This window comes from Falco peregrinus, chromosome 1, assembly GCF_023634155.1.
Source record: "Falco peregrinus isolate bFalPer1 chromosome 1, bFalPer1.pri, whole genome shotgun sequence".
Taxonomy (NCBI): domain Eukaryota; kingdom Metazoa; phylum Chordata; class Aves; order Falconiformes; family Falconidae; genus Falco; species Falco peregrinus.
In genome coordinates this window covers 46,792,758-46,806,520 of record NC_073721.1, presented here as the reverse complement: position 1 = coordinate 46,806,520, position 13,763 = coordinate 46,792,758, and the positions used below count along the sequence as shown (strand labels likewise).

Here is a 13,763-nt window from a genome sequence, read left to right as displayed (position 1 = left end):
AGGGGCTGGAGGAAGCCATACGTTGAGCATCAGGAGACGTGGCCCTTTCGGCACAGGCTGTGCCACGCAGGGGTAGGGTACGCAGCTCAGCAGCAGTGCTAAGCAGCTTGATTCTCTTGCAGGGATGAGTTCTGTGACAGCCACTAACACAGATTAACACAAGCAAGAGATTTAGCAAGCAGGGATGGGCACCTGTGCTAAGGAGACCTGGGCCATGAGGGAGAAAGATGCTGTGAGCGTGCTGCCTTTGCACAGGAGGAATCCTTGGGGAGAGGATGTACAAGCACAATCCATACAGAGGAATCAGACAGCTCCACGCCACTCGGGTGCAGTTGAGCTGGAAGGTCTTGCTAAAATCTGCTCCCAGCTGGGGAGCCACGGGGATGCCAGCACAGAAGGCACGCTGTGAAGCCTGCGGAGATCAAACCGCCCGCCTGCTCTTGGAGGATGACTTCACCCACATCTTGTCGCAGCAGCTGCATCAAGTCACACGCCAGGAGTTGCCAAGTGACAGGAGCTGCTGTCATGCTGGATTGTCCCACTCCAGGGACAGGTACAGCAAGGAACGCTCCCCAAAATAAATGCTGGGCGCACAGCTCCCGTTCGTGTCTCTGGTCAGCATCACAGCCCTGGCTCTCCCAGCTGGGATACTACACATGCTGCCCGCAAAGCAGACAGACAGACTCCTGCAGACCAGTCTCCTCTCCCCCTGGAGGGCTGCCAGACCAGCCCGATGCTCGAGCAAATGGAGGCTGCTCGTCATGCAGCTCTGGTACCGCACGCCGCAGAGGCTCGGTCAGCAGCTAAGTGATCCCGGCTGAGAAGACACAGCGGGTGGGAACAGGGGGCCTGGCAGTTACCTCTCATGACTTACGATGAATGCTCCGGCCTCACGCTGGCACAGCGGAAGCCAAGATGCAATGGTATCATGGCTGAGGGCCCTGCGGACCTCAACCAGCCAGCAGTGTGGAGGCAGGGGAGCGAGCAGCATGGCTTTCAGATGCGTGCCTCCAGCAGCCCCCCAGGACAGGGCTCCCCTTGCTGCGCTTGGGAACCAGGCCCAGCTGGCTGGCTACAAATGCCGCGAGATATTTGCACTTCTCCCTCCTGCTGCTCTAAACTAACCGAGACCTTGTACAGCAGGCAGCTCTGGACAGTGTTAACTGCAAGAAATTGCAGCTCCTCAAGCCTCAAGCTCTTGAGGTTTTTTTGGACGACTGATAAACCCAAAAGCAAATGCACTGGTACCTCTAGAGATGCTCACAGAACTATTTATATCAATGTGATCCTGCAGAAGCTTCCCCAGAATGACAGGCACGTACACATACTTTTTATATTTAGCTTATTTGAAAGACTGGGCACAGGAGAGCCCAGCTCTGACAAGGGCTATTTCTTTCTCCCCTCACTCACGCTTGCTGGCACCGGAATACACCTCATGCTACACCCCTGACCAGTTCAGCATTCCCTGAAAAAGGGAAAAATTGAAGTCTAAAAAGCACCTTTTTGCTGCTATTCCCTTCCACGCTCCCGCTTCACCCACAGGGTGGGATTTCTCTGGTCTTGCTGCCAAAGCAAAAACATGCCACAGACCCTCCCAGGGCTTTAGTGTAAGTAGAGAGAACCCTCACATCTGCTTTTTCTCTTTTAAAGGAGTATTTTGGAGCACAATGACTCATCTTTCCTTCTTTTTGCCTCAGCTCCTTGTGTTGACAAGGAACACGAGCCACAGGGAGTGTAAAGGCTCCTACGGCGGTCAAATCTGGCCCGGGTGAAAGACAAACCAATGCCAACATCAGTGTTTCCAGGGGACTCGGCGCCTGTACAGCCTTCTGCTCACCAAGAGCTGCATTCGCAAGGAAGCAGAGCTGAACAAAAACGCCATCTCCCTTATGCTGTGTGAAAACAACAGCTTTCTCAGGACAGATTTCCGTTTTGGGGAAAGAACTCAGGTATTTTACGTTCAACTTTCTTTTTTTACACTGTTTTTAATTTAGCGCCCTGTTCCGCGAAGTGCAAGAATGCAACAGCATGAGGAAGGGGGGCAGTGGGATGTCCTTCTGTGAAACAGTTCTGGAGGGACACACAGCTCCCAAGCCCAGGCAGATATGCTTGTGGTGGAGAAGAAGATGTGCAGAGGCAGTTGTACAACAGAGCTTTATAGTCAGAATGGATTGTACCAGTTTTTTTTCAATGCAAAATGGAACATGACCCAAAATCTTCACAGAACAGAAGCACTTTCAGGAACGCAGCCAGCTGAAGTTTGAACACCAGCCTGCTTTTTCGCAAGAGACCGCAAACCATTCATGTCCCAGTCCACTTTTTCCTGCCCAGATGTGCAAAGTTTGAACTGTCCCATGCAAGTGTCACATGAAATGTAGCAATGCTCAGAGAAGTAGGCAAATGCTAACGGCAAACAGACCTGAACAATATACTGCTCATGCAGCAGAAAACCCAGTTTTATAGAGAAACAGTTACAAGTGCATTTGGGGGCTGGGGGAAAGAAAAAGAAAAATGGAGCAGGTAACTGCCTGCTGGTCAAGACGACTCTGGAGGGGATAATGGATCAAAAGAACACATTGCTTTATAGGGATGTAGAAGGAAACCCCAGGTTTCATGGTTGACATTTTACAACAAAAAGGGGAGAGGGAGAACAAAACCAAACCTCAAATCAACCTGCAAGCAACAGAGCAACATAATGCACAGAACCTGGAGGGAGCTTCACCATCCGAGCTGTGAAAGGGACACCAGAACCAAACCAGAAGGGAGTACAGAGAACTAACAAGCTCCATCCAGCACAGGGGCTGCTCACTGAGACACAGACAAGTGCGAAGGGCTGGCCTGTAGTGCCTATCCAACGGCAACCGATGCTGCTGAGCAGGTACTAATCCACCGGTTGAAGTTCAAAACAAAAACCAAAAGGCTTCCCAAACTCATGGGGTAGGAGGACGCTCTCCACTTGGGGCAGGGAAAGGCAGCGTGATGGCTGCTGGGAGGCTCGGCCCAGGAAACACGGCGGCAGTATCGACAGAAGCGGGACCAGGAAGGATGCTGTCTGAGCTACAGCGGTTGTCCCTCTTGGTATAGAGGGGCAGCCAGTGTTTTACAGCGTGACTGTAAAATGCCTGAGAAGCAAATGCCTTGCCATGCTAACACTTCCCTGCTGACAGTCCTGAAGCTCTGGATATCTTCATTTCCACACGAAAGTCATGTCCCTGAGAGGTACTAAAGGGAGGGGATTCTAGTATATGCAAATTCAAGGGTGGGAAATGCAGAAAAGCACTGATTTTTCTCTCTCTTTTTCAGGTTAGATTTGCACTTTGCATTGTTTTCCCAAACTGCATAGCAGCTTACGTGTAGTGTCTGAGACACTGGGGCCACGGAAGTCAATGGGGCTTCATGAATTCCAACAGCAGCACCAGTGAGTGCTAATTAAGCTGCTGCGCAGAAAGGTCCCGTTCAAAGGACTCCAAAAATCACACACACTCTCTCTCACTCTGGCCCTGTGGCTGCTGTTTTAGAGAGCTGTACCATAGCATGATCTGCTCGATTTAAAGCTCATCAACTGCTGGGTGGAGCAATGGCCAATACTACCTTTCTCATTAAAAAAATAGGAAGGATAAAAAGTTAAAGACTTGAGACAGGCGAGCACGATGCATTCATGCGGCATGTTTTGTTGCACTCCTCTTAACAAGACAGGAATTTCAGGCATGTAGGAGAGGAATATAGCAGGGGCAGAGCAGGCAACAGGCCCCCTTTGCCTCCCACAACCTGCCAGCTACCCAACAGGGCATCTCTGGAAGGAGAAAAAACAACAGCCTGGAAGCGGGCCTGGGAACTGTTCCCTGAACCTCCCCCTTACTCAAGTACATCTCAGCTGGATTTTCTTTGTGTAACAAATGCACCAGAACAGCACAGACAGATGTAAAGCTTTTGTTTTGCCAGCTCTGTTTTGAAAGAATATACGGCAAACAGCCAAAGCTTTACACATCTGCACCTGTCCTGGTGTGACTTGTAAGAAAAGATGGAGACAGCCACGATAGAAGAGTCCGCTGCACACACATGCAGCCAGCCTACAGCTCCTCATAGTCCCCACCTCCTCGCGGCTTGCTCATGCTGGCTCCTCCTCCTCCAAGAAAAGCCTCAAGTTCATCTATCTCACTGCTTTTCTCCTTGCTCTTCTTTTTCTTTTTCTTTTTCTCCTCTTTGCTGTCCTCCTTCTCTTTGCTCTTCTTGTGTTTGCTCTTCTTTTTCGCAGACTTCTCCTCCTCCTACAAAATGAGAAAATTTTTATTAGTAAATCCTCTGAACGTGCCAGTAACCCTGCATATACGGTCCTGAAACTTGGCTCCGACGGGAACCTTACTTAGGGCAAAGCACCTACTACCAAGACTGGCTTGGATTTAATTCCAGAAGACCCTTCTGTGAGTTTGGACAGAAGAGAGGAAAGACCATCTGGTTTATACATAGTCTGTCAGGCAGTTTGTGCCTGACCATACCACAGTATTGGACAGGCAGAAATGTCAAAGACAAAGCCTCCTGCAGACTTCCCTCGCTGCCTCTGAGATTAGGTCTGTCAGGGACACCTCTTTGCTGGGAAAAAGTCATGGTGCTATCAACAGACTCAGCCCAGCAGAGATGCACTGCTCTATTTAATCCTATATTGTATAAACTCACACACTGCTTTTTCAAAATTCAACTGTTCTAAAAGCTTGCTTTTAAACTTTGTGGTCTGCAGAGCCTAGAAGGCACAGATCCAGCCATAGGATGCCAGAATGGAAGGAAGTCCACCAGGTACACAGAGTACACTGTAGAAGGCCACCCCTCTCCTTGGCTGGTAGATAATATGGCAGATAGCTCTCAATAATTAAATAGTACCTCTTTGCTTTTCTTTTTCTTCTTCTTTTTCTCCTTAGAAGGTTGTTTATCTGTTCAAACAAAAAAACAACATTTTTTAAAAATCAATTTAAAGTGTAAGAGATGCAATCCTGCCCTGTCCTGATTTCTGGGAACAAAACGCTCCATCCTGGAGCCCTGTGCAAAGGCAATCCCACCACCTCAGGACAAACTGCCCCTCTTCAGAAACCAACAGAGGCCCCATCAGTCACACTCTAACTTAACCATATACAACAAGTTAAATTATTATCTACATTATTCTGTGTTATGAACACTGGCCTGGGCGTTCACTGTCTTCACAGCTACCAAGAAACAAATACAGAGACCAGCTCTATAAACTGGTCCAAAGGTCAAATTGGGGACCAGCTTATTATTTCCAGAACTGAAGAAAAGCTCCTGGGAACAATTTCTCTCTGACCACTGAATATTCCAGGGCAAATGGAAATCCCACCAGGCACGGTTTGTGCTTCTGCGAGTTGAGCTAGTGATGGAAGGCCCATTCAGGACACGGTGCCAGCAGATGGGAGCACCCTGACAGCCTAGCACTCACTGTTACTCAAACTGCACATGGACATTGTATTACGAGGCCAAAGCACCAGTGCTGCTCTACAGGGGTGGCTACTTTGACGGTATCAAATGAGTCCCAGCATCCATCACATCAAAACATTTGTCCCAAGTTAATTGTGGCTGCTGACTTTGCTGAATGGCCACTGCCTTTGCACAAAACCTCGAACAGGAGAGCATCTACTTGGCTGTTTCACAGGAACTTTATAACTGTACCATGTTCCACACGTGGTATTCGATTGTCAATGCTACCTACGCACTCTTCTTTCCTCAGCTGATCTGTAAATACAAGTCAGCCACGGAGAAGCCCAATTGCCGGTCAAGCTCCAACTGACTGACTACCAAGATATGTTTTTATATTTATCCCAGAAAAAGGAGACAGGAAGAACCCACGTTGAATTATTAAAGATGCTAAACTGAAGTTAAATTATTGACCTGGGCCTCTGCAGATGCACTTGCTATTTCAAGCTGTGCTGTTCAGCAACTCAAAGCGACAAGCCGATGAAGCCATCGTAGCCTGTGACACCTTGCTTACACTTTCGGAATAGCTATTCAAAGATATCTCTCTTTTAGTGCTGCTTACAGCTTTTGCGCCCTGTAAGCCTTTAACTTCCCATCTTTCATGGTGACACTGGGGGCAGATATATAGGAAGTTGTTTTGCAGCAATGCCAAGGCAGCAGAAATTATCTGTGTGAGTAAGGTATGTTCCCTCAGGGGATCGGGGTGGGGGGAGCTTGAGGAATGCTTAGGTTGTGGTCAGAACCCCACTTCACCTTTCCCAAAAACAGAGGAGCAAGTTGGAAGGTTATCCAAATTCTTGAGGGAGTGGGCACTGCAATGCTGAGCACCACTTCCCAGGCATGCAAGACTTAAGCAGGAAGCCTTGTACAGAAGCAGCCTGTGAAAGATGTGCTCCTGCTTCCAGCTGGGACAAAAATAATACATGGCTGATGTCACAGACAAGCCAAGCTCCCCACCTCCCCACGGGGAAAAACTTAAAAGAAAGTTATTTATGCTGTGTTAAACTGCATTAAAAACTCACACAGGGCACTGCATGAAGTCATAGGGTATTTTATTTAGTGCAAATTGGTTTGCTTACACCCTGGAACTATTTTGGAAAAAAACAGATGCCTAACAAAATCAGCAAGAGTGGAAATAAGGTGTGACCTTTACCTTCCTCACTGCTCTCCTTGGGACCAGTTTCTTCCAAACCCAAACCAAAGAGATCTGAGTCATTTTTCAGTTTAAAGGAGTGGACCGTTGATTTCACAGGTTGGGGTGGCTTTGCCAACGAGGTATCGTCATCAGATATTTCAGAGAGATCTTCCCTGACTGGGAATTCATCCTAGAGACAAGAACAGGCATACAACACCGACAAATCTTTCAACCAAAATCTTTAAGCATTTTCTACACAAAGACGTCAGATGTTCGCAGGTGGGGAGGAGGGAAGGAAATGGTAGCTAAACCGAACTGTTACTGCCTGGAAATCAATGCTCTTGATTTTATAAGCTCTATTTATTTCTTGCCTCAGTAAAATGCCTCAGTAGCACTGGTACTGGAAAGTGTGCCCTGATAACTTAGCATTCATGCTACCAAAATCAAATTCCTGATGTAAAGGGATTAAATGAGACCTTCAACTGCGTTAGCTCAACAGCACCAGCCTCTAACTGCCCTGGGCAGGCACCTCTGTTTTGGGGAAAATCAAATCCAATAAGCTGAAAACTCAGCTCCAGACCTGACAGACAAAAGCTTTTTGCTGTGTAGCTCTGTGGAGTCTCACGTACCAGAGGCACCATGCAGCAGGGCCAAGGAAGTGGGCTGTGTTTGCAGAGTAACTCCTTCACTGAGTCAAAAGGGAACGTGCTCCCGGGGCAAACTTGCCCCTTCAATGTGGGCTAAACCCCAGGATGCTGCAGAGACTGGATATCAACCCCAAAACCCCCTGTCTCTGCACGATGGGAATGGAAATGAAGTTTAATGACCTTCTGATACCTGCCAACCGATCCTCTCCAGAATTTGTTAACCACCCTTTTTTTATATCGTCCATACTGACCAAACACAGCATTGCTCTGCTGCTCATCTAGGCAATGCTCCCCTTCTCCCTGCTAATGGTGGTTTTTACGGCTTTGCCTGACCAGTAAACCTTGCAGTTGAAAAGCATTCACAAGCTGTGGCGCATCTCCCTGACACTGTTGCAATGGTAACAGCCCTCACAAATCCTGCTTCTCATCACTGCATGCTAAGAGAAGTAAAGTTGCTCCAAATACTTTTGCTTTCATATTGAAGTGTCAAGAAAAGCATGTACTGAAAATACTAAACAAATGGAAAATTATTTCATAAACAACATGACACATAGGCAAGGTCAAAGAAACTGGGACAACAGTCCTTTCTGCAGGATTCTGGAATGATGCAAACACATCAAACACTTCTGAACACCAGCTAACCCAGACACCAGGAGTACCCCTGAACAGCAACTGCCCATCCCAATCACAGTTAGCAATTTCTAGAGACTGCTCTGCTGGCTGCAAGTACAGATCTCTGAAATGTGGGATATCTGGAGTCACAGCACAAAGTTCCTACCAGCCCGGAGAAGACACCTGTGTTTTCTCCACCTTTACTACATGACAGGTGCAGAAGGGACTCCAGCTGCGCCGGGTGTTTGAGCACTGAGCAGCTTCCCACGTGCTGCGTGTCACAGACGTTACAGCTCCCCTGGCTATATGGAAAGTCCTTCTCAGGCAGATTCTCCTACTCCAGTAAGAAGCTTTGTCAAGCAAGTTTTGTTATGGCCTTTTGATTGCTGGATTGACTGTAGGGATCTCACTCTCCCTGGCACGCACACACTTCTACATGTTAAACTTTGGGTGAAAAACCATCAGCTTTGTATTTCGTTAGTATATTTGGTAGACGGTATTTGTGTTTCATACCTTTCATGCTGCTGGACTGACCATGCTTTGGACTTACTGAGAACAAACAGCACATTAAAACCCATAAGCACAAACTTTCTTGCCACGTGGCTTCGACAATTAGAGCATTAGTGGGTTTGTCCTTTTATCAATCTCTTCAGGTTGCTTAGCACCTGACTTGTTGCGATTGATGCTGAGAGATGGGAGAGCAGATGAAAGCTCTGCTCAGTGAGATGCCTCAACACTTCAAGCTCAGCTTCACAGCAGTGCACAGCGATTCATGCATGTTATTTACCATTTTCTTCTTCTGGCTGTCAGAATCCTCACTTTCAAAGTCTGGGTCATCCATAACAAATGAGAGCATCTGAGTAGCTATTGGTCCCTCTTGATCACTGTCAGACTCCTCAGGCTTTTCCTCTTTGACCACTTTCTGCTTGAGAGCATGTCCTTTGCTTTGGGAAGTGGTCTTTGGGGCCTGGGTCGCTGCTGGGGTGGCAGCGGCGGCAGCAGCTGGCAGGCTAGCGCTGACCTTGCTGCTGCTGTTTCTTTCGGACCCAGAACGTGGAGGTAAACTGTCAGGAGGCTTCAGGTCAGTTGCTTTGGTCAAAATTGCTTCACTCTGGGGTTTCAGAGAATTTCTGGAAGACCTGAGAAGAAAAAAACCAAGTTGTCAGAGCCTGTCCACACCCGCTCTGTAAAGCAAAGCATAATGACCAATTAATAGCTGAGGCTGTCTCAAGAACTGCAATGTGTATCTCAACAGGAGTGACAGTCCATCCTGGGGTGTGTGGTCACACACCACTCAGAGGCTGAAGACAACCCTCGTGTCCCTGGGGATGCTGACGTACGGTGCCTGCGCCAGTGGGCCGCACCTGACTGTCACCCGCAGGATGTGGTACACGGAGTACATGATCCAGTTGATCGTTCTCCAGCACAGGGTGTGGTGAATGACACCCACTCCCTTCACCACAAGGCTCGACTCCTCTGTCCTTCTCACACCGCTATGAACGTCTGTTCGAGCGCTCAGTTACAGCCTCTTGTTCAAACTTGAGAGAAAGGCTGGGCCAATTCCCAAGCAGAAATGTACCATGGCATTTCATGGCAGCACAGTGCTCAAAGGCACCCTGCCGAGGTGCGGTGCAGAAAACACTGCGTAAAACAGTCACCCCTAAGTAAATACAGCCCCAGTTTACAGCTGAAGGAACAGGCTGATGGAGGCACCAAGATTTTCCAGAACCCACACAGCTGTCAATGTCAGGACCCAGAAAAGGCCCAAGTTTGCCAGCACAACCCCCACTTCAGGCTGTCCTTTGTACCTTTTTTTTTCTTGCTCCGTGCTGATGTCTTCATTAGGTATGAGTACAACCTTAGAGTCCTTCACCTCTTCCTCCTCCTCACTGGAAAGGGTGACATTCTTGCTGGGCACCCGTTCTGTTGCCAGTATGGGTCTGCTGGGGATTTTGTCATCCAGATCCAGGTCGTCTTGGAAACCTGCCACCATAGGGTTCCCCCCGGGCACCTCTCCATCGCTGCAAAATAGACGACGATCAGACACAGCATCCTTCGGATGTGCTAGGACAGACATGCTTCCCCCTGAAAGCAGACTGCCGCTTGCCTAGTTTCTCCAGCCAACTTCAGGGTCAATGTCCCTCAGCCCAGGGCAACTGCACTGCCAGCCTTCCCCCTGAACACTGCCCAGCTGCTGCCCCGTTCAAGCTGGACCTGCAAGCTGCAGCACTGGCACAAACCCTGGACAAAATGGGCCCCAGAAGGATGTGTCACACAGTAGCTGCTACTGCTCAGGCTGGAAATAAGCGGCTGGAAAAGGTGAGCAAAAGGTGACTACAGAGCAGCCTGTTGCTTCAGCTTTATCAGTACATCCCCAGTCCAACATGCAAGGATCAGTCAATTAAACTGTGGGAACTGCCTGCCCTAATCCCCACATCTTGTAATTAAACCTGATCATACACTGCCACTACTATGGGAATTCACTTGCAGCTATTAGCTTCCTGGAATTATTTCTATTTCTCTGGTCCTCCCTGAAGCAGGCAGCTACCCAGACATCATACCCATGCTTTAACATTCCCCAAATTAAATTAACTTAAGGACACGCTTTTAGAGCTGGGAGTCTGTCAGACTCCCTGGATGTAACACAGTTATGTGTTCAGAGGCCTCCTGATAGACAGCTTCAGAGCTAAAAATACTAGCTGAGGATTCTTGTCTGTATGTCCCCAGGACTCAACAATTTTAATACTTTCTGAAGGTTTTGCTCATGCCAGGAATACAGGTATTTTCCCCAGTCTTGGCTGATGAGCCTTCCTATCACTTTCCCTCATTCTATTTGCTTTATCCACAACAGATACCCAGCTCCTTCCTGATAACCTACCATACACAATACTCACTGTCCTTTTAATAACTTGATATGGATTGTACAAACACAGCCTTCATTTTTACACAGAGACAAAAAAATTATTATAGCTTGGAACAGATTAGATTTCAGAGGCATAAAAGGAATCACAAAACCCTGAAATCCTTAATCGGAAAGAATGTGGCATTCCCAGTAACTAGCACATGGCCAGCACCAGTCTGGATGATTGTACTACTCACTCTGGCTCTTCTTATGGCTAGTTACTGTTTACAGGTTAGTTTTCAAGAATTAATCAATCTGCCAACGGATAACGGAGTTCTTTGTGACATATGGGACACCATGCTTTTGACAACCGGTGCAGCACATTGAGCGCGATTACAACCAATGCTTGTCTGGGTTAGAGTGCTAAGATCAGCTAACGTCCACTCCCTCCTTCTGCTTTTGGTGTGGATCCCTCTGCTTTCAGGACTCACAGCACAGCTCCCAGCTAAGCAGAGACAGGCGGCTGAAGAGCCCCTTCATCCATAACACTGCTGCTCTCATACCAAGCCAGAAAGGAGGCACACAGCCCATCTCACACAAAGGAGAAGAAAACTGGTGCCCAAAACAGCCTCCAAGGTTGGAGGAATTACAAGTGAGTGATTTCCGAGGTCTGCGAAGCACTGGCAGGGTTTTCTCTTGACGTGTGCTGAAAAGAAAATGGAGTTGCAGCCTAAACATGGCAGAATATTATTCTGAACTACTGACATTACATTTCTTTAACAATCACTGCTCTGTTAAGCATGGAGATCTTTGGAGGCTGCTGCCACTGTCCTTTGACTGTACACCACACAAGACCTGCAGCCTTTAAAACATTCCCAGTCTGAACAGAACATCCACATGTGTACACACACCCGCATAAAGTGGGTCATTTCCCTTTGCAGTGAATACACTGCCTCCATCTATAACTTCCACACAAATCGTTGAGTGACAGCTTAAGAGCAAACCAATGCAGTGAATATATGTCAGGAAAATCACTGCTGCAGTATAAACAAGGTCTGACAATGCAAAATTAGTATCAGCTTGTGGTCCTGAGGTTCCAGCTGGAAGGAATTCAGAGCATGCAAAAACAAGCACATTGCACCACTCTCTCCAACACCTGAAATGCTGCCAAGCCTGTGTTACTGTTAAGCCAACGTGTTTGCAGGCGCAGGTACCCACCAAAAGTGACTAGGCTTGCTGAGGTCTGCGTCTGAGCTACTGATCAAAGAGCACATTGGGGTTTCCCCAGTAAGTCCTCCGTCACGTACACAGAATAGCTGCTGGTGATGAAACAAATCCTGCTGCAACCGGAGAACACTCCTCAAACCCAGACTGACCGTGTTCCACCAGCCCTGCCGTGCAGCCAGGGGAGCCAGCCCCATGGGCAGTGAGCAGAAAGAATCCTCTTGCCACATCAATTTTTGCCCTAGAGAAAGAGGAAACCCCCAAAATCTTAATAAAGCAGATAAGCTGAGGGAATCACACACTGCAGGATGAGCCTGCATGCCTGTATTCTGCAAGATGGGGGTCTTCTACTGTGAACCAGCCAGTGTCCTCAGCTTCTCCTGCTTGGTCTAGTGCAGCTGGGTACAACTACATAAATAGCAGGTGACATAAAAGCAAAGAATCAGTTCAAAGCCTTTCAGATGTAAGGACAAGGAAATCTAATCAATGTTTAGGATAAATGTCTAGTGATGCTGAGAAGACAGATCAGGAATACCGTTAGGTACAGCATAAACTCACTTCCAGACACCTACAGTCCACCGCTGGACCTAGGCCAGCCTGACTGGGCAAGAGGGAAGAGGAGAGCCCATGTGGAGCCAGATTAGCTCCTGCAGTGCAGTCACATACGCACTGGTTCAGGGCATCAGGCTAAAGAGCAGCAAATAAAATTCTAAAACAGCAAACTGGGAGATGGAACTGCCTTCCTAATTAACTGGTAAAGAAACTGTTCTCTTTATTGCAAACTAGAGAACCGTCACATGCCATTAAACAAAACCCAGGACTCCATTAACCTCTACAGATCTGTGCTGGGATTTAGCTATCGCAACAAAGAGACATCAGTAAGTGCTGGAAGTCTCAGCAGCTGTCTGATCTTTGGGCAAGAGTAGTCTTGTTCCACAGGCATGAGCACATTCCTCACTGATAGTACGCTTAAAAACCAGTGCTTTTTTCTAACATTACTGCTCTGTGTCAACTCTTGCTCCATTGTTTAGAGATGTTATGCAGTAGGGAACGGGAAAAGGTCACATGACATCACTGCAAAAAAATCAAGAATTCCCTACGTCAACAAAACAGACAAGAAATCCCGGACTTTACAGCCTCTTTCTGAAGCTCAGAAAAGCAAACAAGTTCTTACAAACGAAAGTAAACATACCCTTGAGTTCAGGAAGCAGTTCGGTTACACAGCATAGCATGCTGCTTCCAATAAGAACAAGACCTTCCCCTCTTCCCCTCTATGAGAGGGAGCAGCTGGAGTGCATGGAGCTCTGCCTGTGGACGGATGAGGAGCCAACTGAGAGCTTATGGATTCAGGAGAGGACAGGTGAAGGTGACGCCACAGTGGGTGCCTGCCACAGGCTGCCTGACCAGGAAGAACAAATGGATCAGGTCCTCTACAAAAAGATGGGAGCATCCTCATGTTTGCATGCCCTGGTCCTCATGGACTTCAACTAACCTGATACATGTTGGAGGGACAGGACAACAAGATGTAAGCAATCCCAGAGGTTCCTGGAGTGCACTGATAGCTTCCTCCTCCGAGTGACAGAGGAGACAGCAAGGAGAGGTGCTTTGGTGGACTTCATACCCGCAAAAAATGAGGGGCGTGTTGGGAAGGTGAAGGTCAAATGCAGCCTTGGTGAAGTTTAGGATCCTGAGGGCAGGAAGGAGGGTAAAGAGCAAGCTGGACTACAGGAGAACAGACTGTGGCCTCTTCAAAGATTTGCCTGGATGAGTCTTTTAAGACCAGGCCCTGGAGGGAGGAAGGGCCCATGAAAGCTGATTAATATGC

At 48.0% G+C, this 13,763-nt stretch overlaps 1 protein-coding gene across 3 annotated transcripts in view; it reads right to left on the bottom strand.

Moving 5' to 3' along the window:
• Positions 1-2,140: 2,140 nt before the first annotated feature.
• RABL6 (RAB, member RAS oncogene family like 6) overlaps positions 2,141-13,763 on the bottom strand; it is a 58,689-nt gene continuing 47,066 nt past the window's right edge. For all 3 annotated transcript variants that reach the window (XM_055804098.1, XM_055804107.1, XM_055804116.1), the window contains 5 exons: positions 9,681-9,893; positions 8,660-9,011; positions 6,632-6,803; positions 4,876-4,925; positions 2,141-4,268 (listed from right to left, as the gene is read on the bottom strand). In XM_055804098.1, coding sequence (XP_055660073.1) covers positions 4,071-4,268; positions 4,876-4,925; positions 6,632-6,803; positions 8,660-9,011; positions 9,681-9,893 — 985 coding nt within the window. In that variant the 3' untranslated portion in view covers positions 2,141-4,070. The remainder of the gene's footprint in view (positions 4,269-4,875; positions 4,926-6,631; positions 6,804-8,659; positions 9,012-9,680; positions 9,894-13,763) is intronic.